Genomic DNA, 15,162 nt, shown 5'->3' with positions numbered 1-15,162 from the left:
GATGACTCAGAAAATACCTATCGTCAGGATGCAACAGAAAATACCTCACTCTTTTTAAAAATAAAGACCATGCCATTATTTTAATGTTAGAAATTTTGTTTTATGATAAAATATGATTTCAGTCTCCTCCAGGCTTACGCTGATGTTATTACAGTGGATAATTCAAGCATGAAGTCATCCTTCAAATAAACAAACCTGTTTCCATAATCAATTTTGGCAGTGACCTTCTTCTTCAGCTCTTTGAGCTCATCTTGTGGCAGGGTTCCAGAAAGAATCTGCGATCGCCACTCGATAAGGTCGTAGATCATGTGTCGCACAGTTCGAAACATCTCCCTATTATCTTGCTATGTGGGGGGAGATAAAATAGCACTATGAGTGTTTGTTCCAATACACATGCAGGATATGCTTTACACGATAGGATGCAATTTACGTCAAAGTAAGAGATGTTTTTAGCATGGAGCTGGAACATGGTATATGGAATCTGATTCCTATCAGACACTAAGAATTCAAAGGATAAAAAGTAACAATGCTCAATCCTCAATATTCCATCCAATACTGCATACCGTGGACCAGTGATCAAGAGTCTGACCAGAGCAGGATGTGGACTGAGAGCCGCACGGGCAGCCCATGAGCTTCTGGTATCCGGGCTACGAATGGGCAAACGCTCCCTCAGGACAGTCCCTCAGGATCGGTCTGAGCCTAAGGAGCTCACCTACCGGGTGTTCACAATCCCCTGGGCACACTGACACACTGAAGCCCAAGACCTCACTGTCACGGAGCTAGAGAGGACATGGCACCGGCCCCCTGGAGCACTGTGTGTGGCACACTCAGCCAAACCTGAGTCCACAAGCTCTCGGGTGCGTTTATGCCAAAAGGAAAATGCAAATGAGACACAAAGTTCACACCTGTGTCACTCTGTACGCATTTCAAGCAACGGTACAAAGCAATGGGCTTGCAACTAACTGCAAGAGCTAATAACGAGGAATTATCCAGAGAGAAACGAGCCCAGTGCTTCTTTCCGTGAAAAGAAATCCAGGTGAAAGCTAACATGATACAATCCTAAAAATCATGGTCCCTCTAAAAAATTAATGTGGTCACTGTCACGTTTTAAAATACCATCTCTCTTTTTCGGTGACCAGAGGGAGAGGGGAGGGCGGTTGGTAGAAAAGGGGAAAGGGGTCAAATACATGGTGACGGAAGGAGATTCAACTTTAGATGGTGAGCACACCATGCAATATACATGCTATGCATGACTGAATCATATACTTGAAACCTATATAATTTTATTAATCAGTGTCACCCCCAATAGATTTAATTACGAAATAAAATGTCTCTCCTACATATCTGAAACTCTCACCCCACTACTGATAGTATCTGAGCTTTTTTCTAGGAATTTCTGAGGTCCCTACCACTCATCACAGCTGTCACTTAGCAGCCTAACAGGCTCTCCTATATCCCACGAACTCTTTATAGCATTAAGCTAATTTTCATTTTTAATTGAAAACTAAATGGTCGAAACTTATGGTTTAACTGGAAAATTGCTTCCCTCTTAAGAATTCCCCTTGTTCATTTTTCTGAGGTCTTGTCAAATATCTAAATCCTGAATATTTTGCTAACTTGTTACAACCACACAGCAGTGCAAAAAAAAAAAAAAGTATAAAAGTATCATAAGCACTTTTCTTTGGCTTTGGACAAATCCAACAACGTAAGTTCCTCAAAGGCAAATAAATATACATTTTTTAAAAGGAAATGACGCTCCTTAGAAATGCCCGCGTCAGGGCTGCACAGCTAACCCAGGTCCGCAGCGTATCGGTTGGTCTCGACTCCTGTTTGCTTTGCTGCCATATTTCTGTTTAAAAATTGCTAAGTCGAACACGCAATAGCGACGTCAAAATTGCTCAGATTTACACAAAGCATTCACAGCTAGCCTTACGCTTTTAGGTTTTGGAGAACGTTTGATGAACAATTACTGAAACTGCTTATCACTGTGCATTTATACGAAACCACTGTATAATCAAAAACGAGCCTGCCGAGAGAGCAGCTGTGGGACTTTAAAAAGTGTCCTGCGTCCCCGAGAATCGGACGCGCCGACTTCCCGGCACGGCCCCCCATTTGCACCAACGGCAGCAGCATGTGAGAAATCGACACTTCAGCTAGAACCACAGGCTGACAAAGGGAACCTTCGCAAATATAAGTGTATGTGCAAAAAAAAAATATCACTGATACATGCAACATGGATGAATCTCACAGACCTAGAGTTTCATGAGGAGTCAGAAAAAAAAAAAAAAAATGCCCCGAAGGAATGAATATGAAGCGGAAGCCGTCACAGCCCCAACTTCTCTGTGTTAATTAGATTTCTTGCCCGATCAGGAGAATGGACAACTGTGCCCCACGCCAGGACGTAAGCTACTACCCCAACTCTGGGACAAACACGCCTCTCAACTGATAAGAGGCATCATCTACAGGCAGACAATGGCATAAGCACCTATACAGTTTAAGAGCAGGTTTTTGTTTTCCTGGTCAGTATATAAACTTTGAGGGTATATCAACACAGATCAAGCAATCATGTCTTCAAAAGCCCTAATGCAGCCCAGTTGCCTTTCCAACACGAGGAAGGTGACACCCATGACCCGGTCCTTTACGGCCACTTTATCGCAGTGAGCAGGGCTGCACCCTGACCCGGAGCAGGTCAAAGGGCACACGGTCCCCCAGGGCGAGAACTTCGAGTCATGGTGCATTCTTTGCTCCTTCTGGGTATCGCCTGGTCCCAGAAGGTCTGCTTTTGGGGTCCCCAGGGAAAAGCATCCCGATGGTACACGGAAGGCCCAGCAAGGCCATCCTCTGTGTCAAGCTCCATCCCATCCTCACCACGTAGAGCTGCCTCCAGATGATGGACCACTCTCGGAGCGTGGTGGTGACTTCCTGGATGAGCGGGAGGTCGCCCGGGATGACCGTCTCATGTTGCCTGGGAGTGAAGGAGGAAAGGACAGCTGAGTTCATGCTTCCTTAATTTCTGCGAGCTGTACCTGTAATTCCAAACCTAGGCCATAGAGTTAAACATTTAAACAAAAGGAGAGAAAATACACAAATGAGACTGTATAAACACATGCGGATACATTCATCTCTAAGCGTGACAAGGAATATCTCAGGCAGAGCCTGAGAGTGTTCGTCCGTTGCCCTGCATGGAAGCTGCCCGCCTCCGACGGCGAGCTAAGAGGAAGAAGGTAGCTGATGCCCCAGGAACGTCTTCAGAACATCGAGGCCCGGGAAAGGACGTTCGTAATATGTGTCCCTGTCGATCTCATACATGCCACAAATTACACCGATCCATGTGGCATTAAAATGCAGGTTCGGGTTAAGATGATTTTTACATTTCCATCCTGCATGAAGCTCCTGACATGGTAACGCATGCAGCGAGGGCACAGCTATCAAACGGGTTCTCTTCTTGATCCCAAAACCCAATTACCCTTCCTCTTTTTTCTCTACCCCAACGGGTCAGCCTCTGACTCGTTCTTACCTCGTTATCTAGGCGAACATTGTTGTTGTTGTTTAATTAAATCAACTGCTCTTTTCCAGCCACATGCTCTGGGTCGGGCATTGTACTACACGGGACACATAATACTTGGGACTGCAGAAGAGTTAAAATCTGTGGCTTGTGAAGTTAGGCCACCTGGCCCCAGAGGTCCTGAACACACAAGACTCGGACCAGCATGGAACATTCAAGGACGTTGAAACAGGTCGCACCTATACTTCTGACTGGTGCAGGCCCGGAACTGTGGGCTGGAACTTGACTTTAGCTCACAATTGGGGTTCAGGCCTCCAATGACTTAGTGATGATGGGGGGGGCGCCCAAAGGAAGACACAGTGGAGCCCCTGACTGAACATCAGTCTCTGTGGAGAGGTCCGGCCACATGCTCCAGCTGGAGCAGCAGAGACCAGATGTCTGAGGGAGGGGTGCATATGAGACTTCCCCCAAACCCCAACAAAATCGCTTTCAGGAATTAACCTTTGATAGGACATATTGGTGTCTACTATGAAACATGACTGTTACAACAGCCTGCAAGTCTCGTCACCAAGCTTCCCAGTACGGACGCTGATGACAGTGTGGCTCACTGTACCGCACCATCCTTACAGAGCGGGCAGGGTCCCTGTCCAGCCACAGCGTGAGTGCACACGCCAGCACCTGCTGTTTTCACCATACAGACCCTGAGTTTCCTGCTGAGTTCCTTGGCCTCCTCCCACTGGCTGCTGGAAGCCTGGCGCTCAATGAGCCGCCCCCCTACACCACCACCGCCTCCACGGACGGCCTCCCTGTGCGTGCCGTGTCCTGTCCTCAGCTCTGCATCCTTCTCGCCGGCTCCCTTTCAACAGGTCTGATCTCTCCTTTGGACCAACGTATCGGCTGGCTCTCACGTATTTGATGTGGCTATGTCATATTATCCCTGTAACCGCCTTGTTACCTGCCGGGGGTCCGCGATATACAAACCCAACAGTGCCAGACGCACAGGGCCATCGATAAGACCGCGTGGAAGAACATCGTGCGGGGTGTGAGGGGGGTGCATGGGACGCAGCGCCTGGCCACAGTGGCCATTCGTGTCAGCTACGTGGCTCTGTGCGATGGAACCAGACCTCGAGGGACAAGTCAGGGCTGGAGGTCTGGACCCGAGCATCGCCCAGAGGAAAACTGCTGGAGGTGTGAGAACAGAGGCCGCCGCAGAGGCAGGGGTGACGAAGGGCTAGGAGAGGCCGAGGACAGCACCCTGAGACCAGCGGGCACCGGGCAAGCAGGGGAAGACAGCGGCAGAGACAGCGCCAGAAAACGCCACGGTAAACAAGGAGCTTTGGTGACGTGGACGGCCGCAGTGTCCGATGCTGCAGGAAAGCTCCAGGAGAGAACCGAGAAGACACTTTAAGTCTGGCATTCAGAAGGCCCCGGTGACCATGTTGGTATGGGGGAGGGGACAAATGGAAACTGCCTTGGTTCTGGGGGAAGAGGCACAGGATCGGGGGCAGCGTCATTTAGTAAGGATTCGGGATGTCTGAGAGCACAGGGAAGCCAGCGCACAGAGAGGGGAGACGAGCCTGCGAAAGGGAGGGGATAATGAACTTGGACAGCGAGGAGGCAGGCAGGGGCCGGACCAAAGCATGGCCTGCACTGGAGAGGAGGAAGGACCAGGAGCAGGAGGCGAGGTGCACGGAGGAAAAGACCGAGAGCCCCTGTCAGGTGTGAGGGCAGAAGGCTCTCCGCAAGGGCTCGGGCGAGCGAGGGCGGGGCAGGTGCGTCTGGGCGGGAGCAGCAGAGGGGAGACCATCAGGGCCACGGGGAACAAGCACAGCACCCCAGAAGCTTCAGCAAGGAAGCTGCTTCTAAGTCGTTTGCTCCCCCAGGGCTCCATCCTGGCTCGTACTGGGCCATCTTACACTAGACCCGGTGACGGGAACAGAGTGTCTCTGTCAGTGCCCATCAGCATGTCTGCCTGGCCAGGGGTGATTCAATTGATGGAGAATCAAGAGTCTCTTGGTCACTTTACTCTTATGCTTCATCATTAGATGCTACATATATTCATTTGTATTGACCGGAGTGTTTTTTTAAAAAAAATCAATCATATGCAATCTGACTTCTACACTGATTCTGATAGAGATGGATATAAAATACACCGAATGTAAACTCGATTCAATGATTTCTGCGACAGGGCGAGAGTTGCAAAACTTTCCTATTTTTCTTCCCTCTAAAACTCTACATACAAAACATTTTATCTGTAGAAAAAAATGCCACATTCCCGGCCATCACCAATCACACCTCTAAGTCATTTTCTTCGTTTTAATGACGTGTCATGAGACTACAGAACCCGAGCTAGTCCTCTCCATACGTTAAAAGCACAGTGTTTGGAAAGGCAATTTTGTAATCAGCCGAAGAGATGCCATTATGCAGTAATCATATGATTAGTAATTTTATAATTTGCATATTTAACTGAGTGTGAAGATGTAGCAGAGACAAACAAGGAAAACATGTTAATGCTCCTTCTCTCCAGTTCACACCTGGCTATTCGTTTGCCATTCCTGCCTGATGGGCTCCTGTTCTGCACGTTTACTTTTAATGGATCTTATACATCACTTTTATGACCTCTAAGGAACACACATCACAATTAGACAAGATGCAAATTTTACATGTCCCAATTTAACAACTGTTGCGGCACCCTAAACTCCACTGATATCGAAGCCTGCGAAGCCTTCCGGAAAAACGGAGCCGGAGCTGGGGGGCTGGGCAGGCTCCGCCTCGCGGGGTAGCTCGCCAAGGATACTGGATGCTTTCCAGAATCGACATCGGGTCCAAGGACAAGGACCGCAGTTACGGCGCTGACCTCAGCCTCTTTAGAGCCGTGCCGCATACAGCTAAAATCAGAAGTCCCCTTTCCCTCCCCACATTCCTGCCACATCGTGGTCAGTCACACCCACTCGTCGACCCCGCCATAATAGCATGGAAGGGCCGCAGGGCCAGATGTCACCACTGCATTCGTCATTCGAACGTCGAGACCAGACTCACCCCTTTCCTTCGACCGTCGCTTCTTTAAGGTGAATATATGAAGCAGGAAATATGCCCTTTGGGGGAGAAAAAGAGACAGTAGTTTGTATTATCGATATGCATACTGACTGCCAATCAAACAACTGTCCCCGAAAAGGTTGGCAGGGGAGGGGGGAGCCCGCCGGGGGGTAGGGGTGACGGGGTCACTATCGATTCTGCAAGTCTCATGCTAAGTGTCACATACAGCATATCAAGGGAAGCGAAGTGCAGAAGACAGGAGCCCAGTCGACCTGGGTTCCAAAGCGGCCGCTGGCTTCTTTAAAGGAAGCAGAAGCCATCTGCTAGCAGAGGACAGCCCCACAGGACTGTCCTGTGTCTTCCCCATAGGTCCCGCCTCGTCCTTTACTGTTGACCTGAAACAGGATGGCTTCTGACGGTTCCTCCTGTCAAAATGCTGCTACTGTTCTCGAAGGTTCGTTTACGTCGTTGATCATCACGTACAGACTGACTACTTAACTGACTTCTCATCAGTCTCCAAACAGGGGGCGTCTGATAAAATACAGAAACGGGCGAATCGCTCCCAACCTGCACAACCCTGGGGGGGCGGGTCACTTTACGTTAGCGCAGTGCAGTGTGCACGTGGGCCCGACTGACCAGTGCCCGGGAGGCGGGCTGTCAAGACGGTCGGCGCTGGGCACAGCCCAGGAAGTGCCGGGAGCTTTACCCAGAGCGTCGGCCCTGCCTCCGAAGCCAGCAAACACCTCCCTGAGCGGAGCGAAGCAGGCGAAGGCACCTGCAGGGCAGGCGGCAGGGCGGGGAGGCCGGGGCCGAGTCAGTGCACGCAGCAGAAACCCCATCGGCGGCTCCGCGGCTTCAAGGCACCTGCCGTGGGAACAGGAGCCTTGACGGGCTTTCTCTGGGACCTGGCCCCCAAGGATTTAGGCGGGCCATCCAGAAGCCACAACTACTTATCACGCTTGGGAAGGGCCGGGGCACCACTGACTCATGCTCCTCCTGTCCAGGAGTGTGGCCAAGTGTCACGTATAGAAGAATCGTCACGGAGAAGGAAGGAGAGGGGCAGAAATACAGAGGCTGAGCAACACACAGGACGGTCCCTGGTGGTCCCTGATCCTAATCTCTTCACTGATAAAGTCCTCAACTGCGGCTTTCTCAGATGAAACCCAGGGGTGCGTAGGCAGGAAGGCGTCTTCATTACAGAGGGGCGATCGATGCGAAACAGAGCTCGCCCTGGAGAAATCTGTTCCACCAGCCAGCTGGGCGGAATCCACCTTCTTCAAACCCCAGGCTCCAGGTCCCTGGATGGGTAGAGACTCGTGGCCCAGCCTGAGCCTGGCGGATTGGGGAGTGGGAGGTCCCGGCTAGAGCCACTGACTGTAGAAGCCTTAGTTACAGGCTCAGGACCACGAGAGGAATCCAGGCCAACAGGGAGATAATGAGAGGCAAAGCTAAGAAACAGAAGGAAAATGAACCATCTGTCCAGCATAATTAGATATTAGGACGAATAAGTTAACGTGACGGTCTAACCACAGCTTAGAATGGACACGATTTCAAAATCATAAAATGAGACAGTAAAGCCCTAATTAGGTTTTGTGGAGCTAAGAACGGAGAAAGCCACAGCAGAGCCGTGCATGGGAGTGGCCACCACAAGCACCGAGGAGTAAGTACACGTCTCGGCTTCGGAAATTCAAACGACCAGGCCGGCGAGCTGCCCGGGAGAGCAGAACCTCCCTCCTCTGCAGGCTGCGTGAGTGGCGTAGAAACAGTCCTAAGCGAGAGGGAACGAAGCTCGCGTGAGCTTTGCAAAGCTGTTCATTTTCACCGAGGATAATCTAAAAGTGAAAACCACGAGCAGGCTTTTGGGTTTTTTTTGTTGTTTTCTAAAGTCATTACATCCAGATCATTCTTCTACACAGCCCGTGCTTAAACAGGATGCAAAATCCCACCCGAGAAAGGAGAGGACTCGCCGTCCATGACCACTGGTCCACACCGTGTCACAGACCGCATTTCGCTCCTGGAAACGAGCTGCAAGTTCTACGTGCACGTGTCGCTGAGGATCCAGCAATTCGGGGCGGTCTGCATTTTGGCCCATATCTTGTTTAAATTCAGAGAGGGAGATGTAAAAGGAAAACTCGCAGACACCCATGAGTGAGAACTGAGTCCCTCTCACGTGGTGGTTTATGAGGGGACAGGCACTGGGTTCAACGCAAGGCACGACTCACCTTCTTAGACTTTTTCCGTAAGGTGTAGCCTCTGTACCACCCTAAACAAAGACAAAGGGGAGACGGTTAGCACGAAGACGCCAGGTCCTCTCAACACTTCTCCGTGCTGTAGACGCTGTTCCGCTGAACCTGGAAAGTCTGTGACCAAATTCGACATCCTAACGCTCCGGAGACACACGTGGGGTTTTGTAGAGAGCGACTCAAAACCGTGCTCGAGGCCTGGCCGGCGGGCGGCCTGACCGAAGACCCCAGCCTCATCCCGCCTGCCGCACGCAGCCCCGAAGGCATCCGTGCGAAGCTGAGCAGCACATCCCGACAGGGAGAACGGCCTTTGACCACTCGTTCCTGCGTAGGCGCCTTGAGCATGCGTCTTCCCATCTCTTCTGCTGTCTGATTTGGATTGAGATCACTGCCAAGTGCAAACACCAGCATCCTCAGATGATCAGGAGCTGCCCGGTCACAGAGACCCTACTGAGAGCGAAGGCCCGACCTCCTCCACACAGAGGAGCCTGGCCTTGGAGCCGCCCCAGCTCACGACAAGCGTCTGTGGCGAGGGTACAGCCTGGGCAGGAAGCGGCAGCCCAGGAACAGGGCCCACCTCCCGCGGGGTCTGGCCCAGGCCCAAGTTCACGTTCCCTCCGTGTGGGAGGGGAAGGCAGCAGCGGGAGAAGACGCAGGTGCTAGAACTGTCAGCACGAGTTATGTGAATGGCAGGGTCCCTTCTGTGACAGAGGAGACTGACCCCGCCCCGGCACCTCCGCTCAGGCCGAGAGCAGAAACTCTCCCTGCAAACACCATGGGTCCACGGCCCGTCACCGGCCTCCCAACAGCCCCAACGCAGCAAGACGTCCGTGGGTGTTTCCTTATCATGAACGTTACAAAGTCCCTCTGAGCCACCTCGAGCATGGGCAAATGCAGCAATGGCGGCTTCCCGCCTGAAAGAGGGATCGTTCCCACAGCCAGAGGCGGTGAGCGCCAGAACACGATGGCCTCGAAACGAGCCAATCCTCAAGGGATCGCTAAACAGATGCTTCCTAAGCACTCGGAAGCTGCAGATGGCCAGGCACCTTGCAAAGGACGAGCGAAGACCGAGGGCGGGCCCACCGAACCCGCTTCCGTCCCAACAAGAGGCCGTGCAGGCCGCTCAGGGGCAGGTACGAGACACCCAGACTTCCGCTGCGAGTCGGGGTCCACTGCGGCGGTCCCCACGAGCCCGCCCACACTCAGCGCCCACGTGGGCGGCGTTCGTGGTGACGTGGAGGAGGCGGGGAGGCCGATGCGGTCACTCTAAGCTACATCTGTCCAGCGTGAAGGCTTGTCCTCGGTCCTGCCATCCGGTCCCTCCCGCATTCTCAGTTTTCATGTGCCCTCCCCCTTCTGAAACCAATGAGGGACTCGGGTCCTAGAACAGATAAGGAAACACTGCAAAGTGACGCACACAAAAGTCAGAAACTGAGGAAAATGTAAGGAGAGTTTATAAACAATACGTAGCGGAAGAAACTCTAAAGCCTCAGGCATGCGTGGAGATACCCCACGTTCACAATAACCTGAGAAATGAAAACTTCATGCGCAATGTTACAAATATTAGACTGCCGGAGGCCGTGACAGCACAGTCCCCCCGGGCACTGTGCGGGGGGCTGTGGCAATCAGTGTGGGAGCAGCTGTCCCTACATATTGAATGTCTATATCCCCACACCCCGAGACCAGCCACCGCCCGCCTGGGAATGCACCCTAAGGACGTCAGCACACCCATCCGCGCTCACGCGACAGACACAGGACGCCGTGGCAGCGCGATGCTGGGTGGCGGGAAGCGGGGGCAGGGGGAACACTCACAGCTGGGGGTTGGGGGGCAGTGTGCACAAAGCAGGGACAGTCACGGGCCAAGCAGACGCAGGCAGGAGTGCGCCTGACAACACAGCACCGAGTGACAAGTCAGAAACAATGAAACGGAAGGCACCACCACACTGACTCTCAGGGAAAATACAGGCTCGCCAGCCCGCGAAAGAACGGGGCAAACGAGGAGCCCGCGGCAGAGCAGCTGGAGGGTTGTCTACGAGAAGCGGGAGGAGAAAGGCGGGCTCCTCTTCTCCTTCACGGTACAGTAGCAGGTGGCAGTTTCTTTTCTGATGGCCTTCCTAAGCAAAAGGAAAACTCCTAGGTTTCCTCCCCAAGGCTTTTTGCATGCGCTATTCCTTCAACCAGCCGAGCCCCCGCGCTGTGTGCCAGAGACCACCCCAGACAGAGCAAATCTAGAAACGGATGGGACCCAATTTCTGCCCTCCAAGAGCTCACGATCTGGAAGACTCCCTAAGACAAGCGGGGGGCAAACCACAAGCCATGCTGCAGGTCAGAGACTGTGGCTTAACAAAAAGAATAAGTGACTCATGCTTGAGCGAAACCTGTAGCCACCCTCAGAACAGCATTCCCCGGAGATCCTTATGGAATGAGTACATCCTTGGCCGCTAGAGAGTCCACTAATAAACAACCGTGACCTCAGGCCACCTCTGTCTGCTGGACCCTGGACACTGCATAAAGGCAGGGGCGTGCCCCCACTGACCCCTCGAAGCTCTTTCCTTCTTCACGGTGACTGGTCAACTTCCTGTTCCTTGTTCTATGCTCCAAGCCTTGGGGAGTCTGGGAGAGAGGAACTAACCACAACTTGAAGGTAAATATATTGTTTGAACCGTAATACAAAGAATGAGTCCCTAGAAATTATATTCTCTGGAGCAATCGCAATAATATCCTGAAAAGGATCACACAGAAAAGGAAAATCAAATTTGACAAATAGAAATAAATGTCCTTAGAGGAAAAGGGAGGAGAGAGGAGAAACAAGAAGAAACTGTGAAACTAACACAAATCAAGAGGGAAGAGGAGAAAAACCATCATTCCACATATATCTGCTGTTAATAAAGTCGCCAGGTTCTCGAAGACCAAGTACTTCCCCGGATGCCTTTCTCTGACCAAGTTCTGATTCAAAGCGAAAGACAATTTCTAAATAAGGGGAATTCATCCCCATTCAAGGGTCTCTACAAAGACTGGGGTACTTCAACGGAACTTTGGAGAGCTGACTGGCCCAGCTAATAAACACTGCCGAAGGGTCCTTTCTCATGACACGGGCCAAAAGGTCAAAGGCCCGCTATCCAGCTTATTTTTAAGTTAAATGTGTAACAGGAATCGCTGACTCGCCTCAGGATCCCACTGCTTTAAAGAAGACATTCTTCTTAAGAAGTGCAGGCCGAGAAGCTGCAGCCCGACACACCCAGGCTGCACAGGAAATTGCCATCCATTCAGGAATGACGTCATCGCCCGGGGTTTATTAACCAGGATCTCGGCTTCACCGGACCCGGACCCGGACCCAGACCCGGACCCAGGGGCAAAAATAGAAAAGATGCAAGAGCGTTTTCCCTTCAGATCGGAAGAGTGTCTGAGATGAGAGGTTTGATCTCTAACCCCCACTTAATTTCTCTGTTTCCTCTCAGCCACTGGCCATGCACACTGGGAACGGATGAGGCAACGCGACCGTCGGCTGTAGAGTCTGGAGACGAGCAGGAGGCGCCCATCGCAACCGCTCATCCTCTGAAGGACCGGCTGGTCCTCGCCACGTACCGTCCGCTTCCAGGCGCTCCGCCTGAACGTCCCCCTTCTTCTCCCAGTGGAACCTTTGTAGGACAAAGGCGCAACTGGAAGGGACTTCTGAGTCAGCGTGCGCCGCGTGGAGAAGCAAAGGGCGAGGGCGCGGGTGTCTTTGTGGGCGCAGCCCTCGCGGGCGTCCCCAGGGGGGCGTGGGTGTCTTCATGGGCGCAGCCCTCGCCGGCATCCCCAGGAACGCGGGAGCGAGTGGCTGCCTGCCCAGCGCACGGCGGCTGAGCGCGGCCTCCCTGCCGTGCAGAGGGGACGGCGAAGACCGAGCGTGATGTTCCACGTGTTGGTGTCGGCCACTGCGGGGTGTCTGCGACGCCTCTCCCACCCCCGCCCCCACCCCTTTCCTGGAAGGGGCTAGAGAAAGACAATCCACGGTAATTCTGCTGTTGAGATTATCAACTTTTAACCCGTTGTCTTTATTCCTGCACAAAATGAAAGGCGGGCCCGTCCACATCGTCTGCAAAAACACTGAATACCGCTGTCTGAAAAACCACCGTCACGGCAGTATGCATATTGGACAATTATGACCACGGCCCACATAGCTGTGACAGTCTCTGCTCACTCCTAGGAAACTGGGGTCACAGATTTAAAAAGAAAGAAAATGTGAAAATAACCATTTTCATTCCTCTGAGACGTTATTAACAAACCTAAATGTGAGCATCGAAAGGCTCACCATTCCCATCAAACGCCTCAAAACAAGGACTTAAACATGAAAATATCTTAAATAGGTTTTTTAAATGGTTTTTTCCAGTGGTCAGTTATTGAGAGTCAGGATTTACAGACATTTGCAAAATAAGAACCAATGAGGTTTTTTTGTTTGTTTGTTTGTTTTAAATAAAAACAGCTTTTTCAACAGAAAACTTCAGAGATTAAAAACAGGAATTTTTAGTTTTCACTTCATCCTAATAAAGCATTTTAAATAATGAGTAGCCTCGCTGCTACCCTCACCTGAGCTGGCATCCAGCAGGCAAGAACACCAGTCACGTGAGTAAGGCACGTGAGTAAGGCACGTGAGTACGCATGCTCTCTCAGTAGGGCAATGCTTCGTCCACTGGGCACCGAGAAAGTGTGCTGACTGCCCCAAACCAGAAGACACCAAAATGTATACATACCTTCGTATGTTTCCAAGATGTGCACAGTGTCTCCTATTTGCAAAGAAAGTTCATCCACTCCCCTGGCATCATAGTTATAAAAAGCTGTAAAGAAGAAGGGGTTTATTAACCAGGATGTCGGCTTCACCGGACCCAGACCCGGACCCGGGGGCAAAAATAGAAAAGATGCAAGAGCATCTTCCCTTCAGATCGGAAGAGTGTCTGAGATGAGAGGTTTGATCTCTAACCCCCACTTAATTTCTCTGTTTCCTCTCAGCCACTGGCCATGCACACTGGGAACGGATGAGGCAACGCGACCGTCGGCTGTAGAGTCTGGAGACGAGCAGGAGGCGCCCATCGCAACCGCTCATCCTCTGAAGGACCGGCTGGTCCTCGCCGCGTGCCTCCGCTTCCAGGCGCTCCGCCCAAACGTCCCCCTTCTTCTCCCAGTGGGACCTTTGTAGGACAAAGGCGCAACTGGAAGGGACTTTTGAGTCAGCGTGCACCGTGTGGAGAAGCAAAGGGCGAGGGCGCGGGTGTCTTCGTGGGCGCAGCCCTCGCGGGCGTCCCCAGGGGGGCGTGGGTGTCTTTGTGGGCGCAGCCCTCGCCGGCGTCCCCAGGAACGCGGGAGCGAGTGGCCGCCTGCCCAGCGCACGGCGGCTGAGCGTGGCCTCCCTGCCGTGCAGAGGGGACGGCGAAGACCGAGCGTGATGTTCCACGTGTTGGTGTCAGCCACTGCGGGGTGTCTGCGACGCCTCTCCTACCCCCGCCCCCCCACCGGAAGGGGCTGGCGAAAGACAATCCACGGTAATTCTGCTGTTGAGATTATCGACTTTTAACCCGTTGTCTTTATTCCTGTGCAAAATGAAAGGGGGGCCCGTCCACATCGTCTGCAAAAACACTGAGTACGGAAAACCGCTGTCTGAAAAACCACCGTCACGGCAGTATGCATATTGGACAATTATGACCACGGCCCACATAGCTGTGACAGTCTCTGCTCACTCCTAGGAAACTGGGGTCACAGATTTAAAAAGAAAGAAAATGTGAAAATAACCATTTTCATTCCTCTGAGACGTTATTAACAAACCTAAATGTGAGCATCGAAAGGCTCACCATTCCCATCAAACGCCTCAAAACAAGGACTTAAACACGAAAATATCTTAAATAGGTTTTTTAAATGGTTTTTTCCAGTGGTCAGTTATTGAGAGTCAGGATTTACAGACATTTGCAAAATAAGAACCAATGAGGTTTGTTTGTTTGTTTGTTTGTTTTTTAAATAAAAACAGCTTTTTCAACAGAAAACTTCAGAGATTAAAAACAGGAATTTTTAGTTTTCACTTCATCTTAATAAAGCATTTTAAATAATGAGTAGCCTCGCTGCTGCCCTCACCTGAGCTGGCATCCAGCAGGCAAGAACACCAGTCACGTGAGTAAGGCACGTGAGTAAGGCACGTGAGTACGCATGCTCTCTCAGTAGGGCAATGCTTCGTCCACTGGGCACCGAGAAAGTGTGCTGACTGCCCCAAACCAGAAGACACCAAAATGTATACATACCTTCGTATGTTTCCAAGATGTGCACAGTGTCTCCTATTTGCAAAGAAAGTTCATCCACTCCCCTGGCATCATAGTTATAAAAAGCTGTAAAGAAGAAAAAGAAGGTAAGAGA

At 51.6% G+C, this 15,162-nt stretch overlaps 1 protein-coding gene across 1 annotated transcript in view; it reads right to left on the bottom strand.

The window, feature by feature from the left end:
- LOC105295706 (dedicator of cytokinesis protein 1-like) overlaps positions 1-14,618 on the bottom strand; it is a 20,655-nt gene extending 6,037 nt beyond the window's left edge. The window contains exons 1-6 of the mRNA XM_023533772.1: positions 14,610-14,618; positions 13,518-13,638; positions 8,764-8,804; positions 6,545-6,600; positions 2,869-2,965; positions 196-344 (exon numbers count right to left, since the gene is read on the bottom strand). Of these exons, the coding sequence (XP_023389540.1) occupies positions 196-344; positions 2,869-2,965; positions 6,545-6,600; positions 8,764-8,804; positions 13,518-13,638; positions 14,610-14,618 (473 nt within the window). The remainder of the gene's footprint in view (positions 1-195; positions 345-2,868; positions 2,966-6,544; positions 6,601-8,763; positions 8,805-13,517; positions 13,639-14,609) is intronic.
- Between the last annotated feature and the right edge of the window lie 544 nt (positions 14,619-15,162).

Source organism: Pteropus vampyrus, unplaced genomic scaffold, assembly GCF_000151845.1.
Source record: "Pteropus vampyrus isolate Shadow unplaced genomic scaffold, Pvam_2.0 Scaffold111, whole genome shotgun sequence".
Classification (NCBI taxonomy): domain Eukaryota; kingdom Metazoa; phylum Chordata; class Mammalia; order Chiroptera; family Pteropodidae; genus Pteropus; species Pteropus vampyrus.
This window is presented reverse-complemented; position numbering and strand designations above follow the sequence as displayed.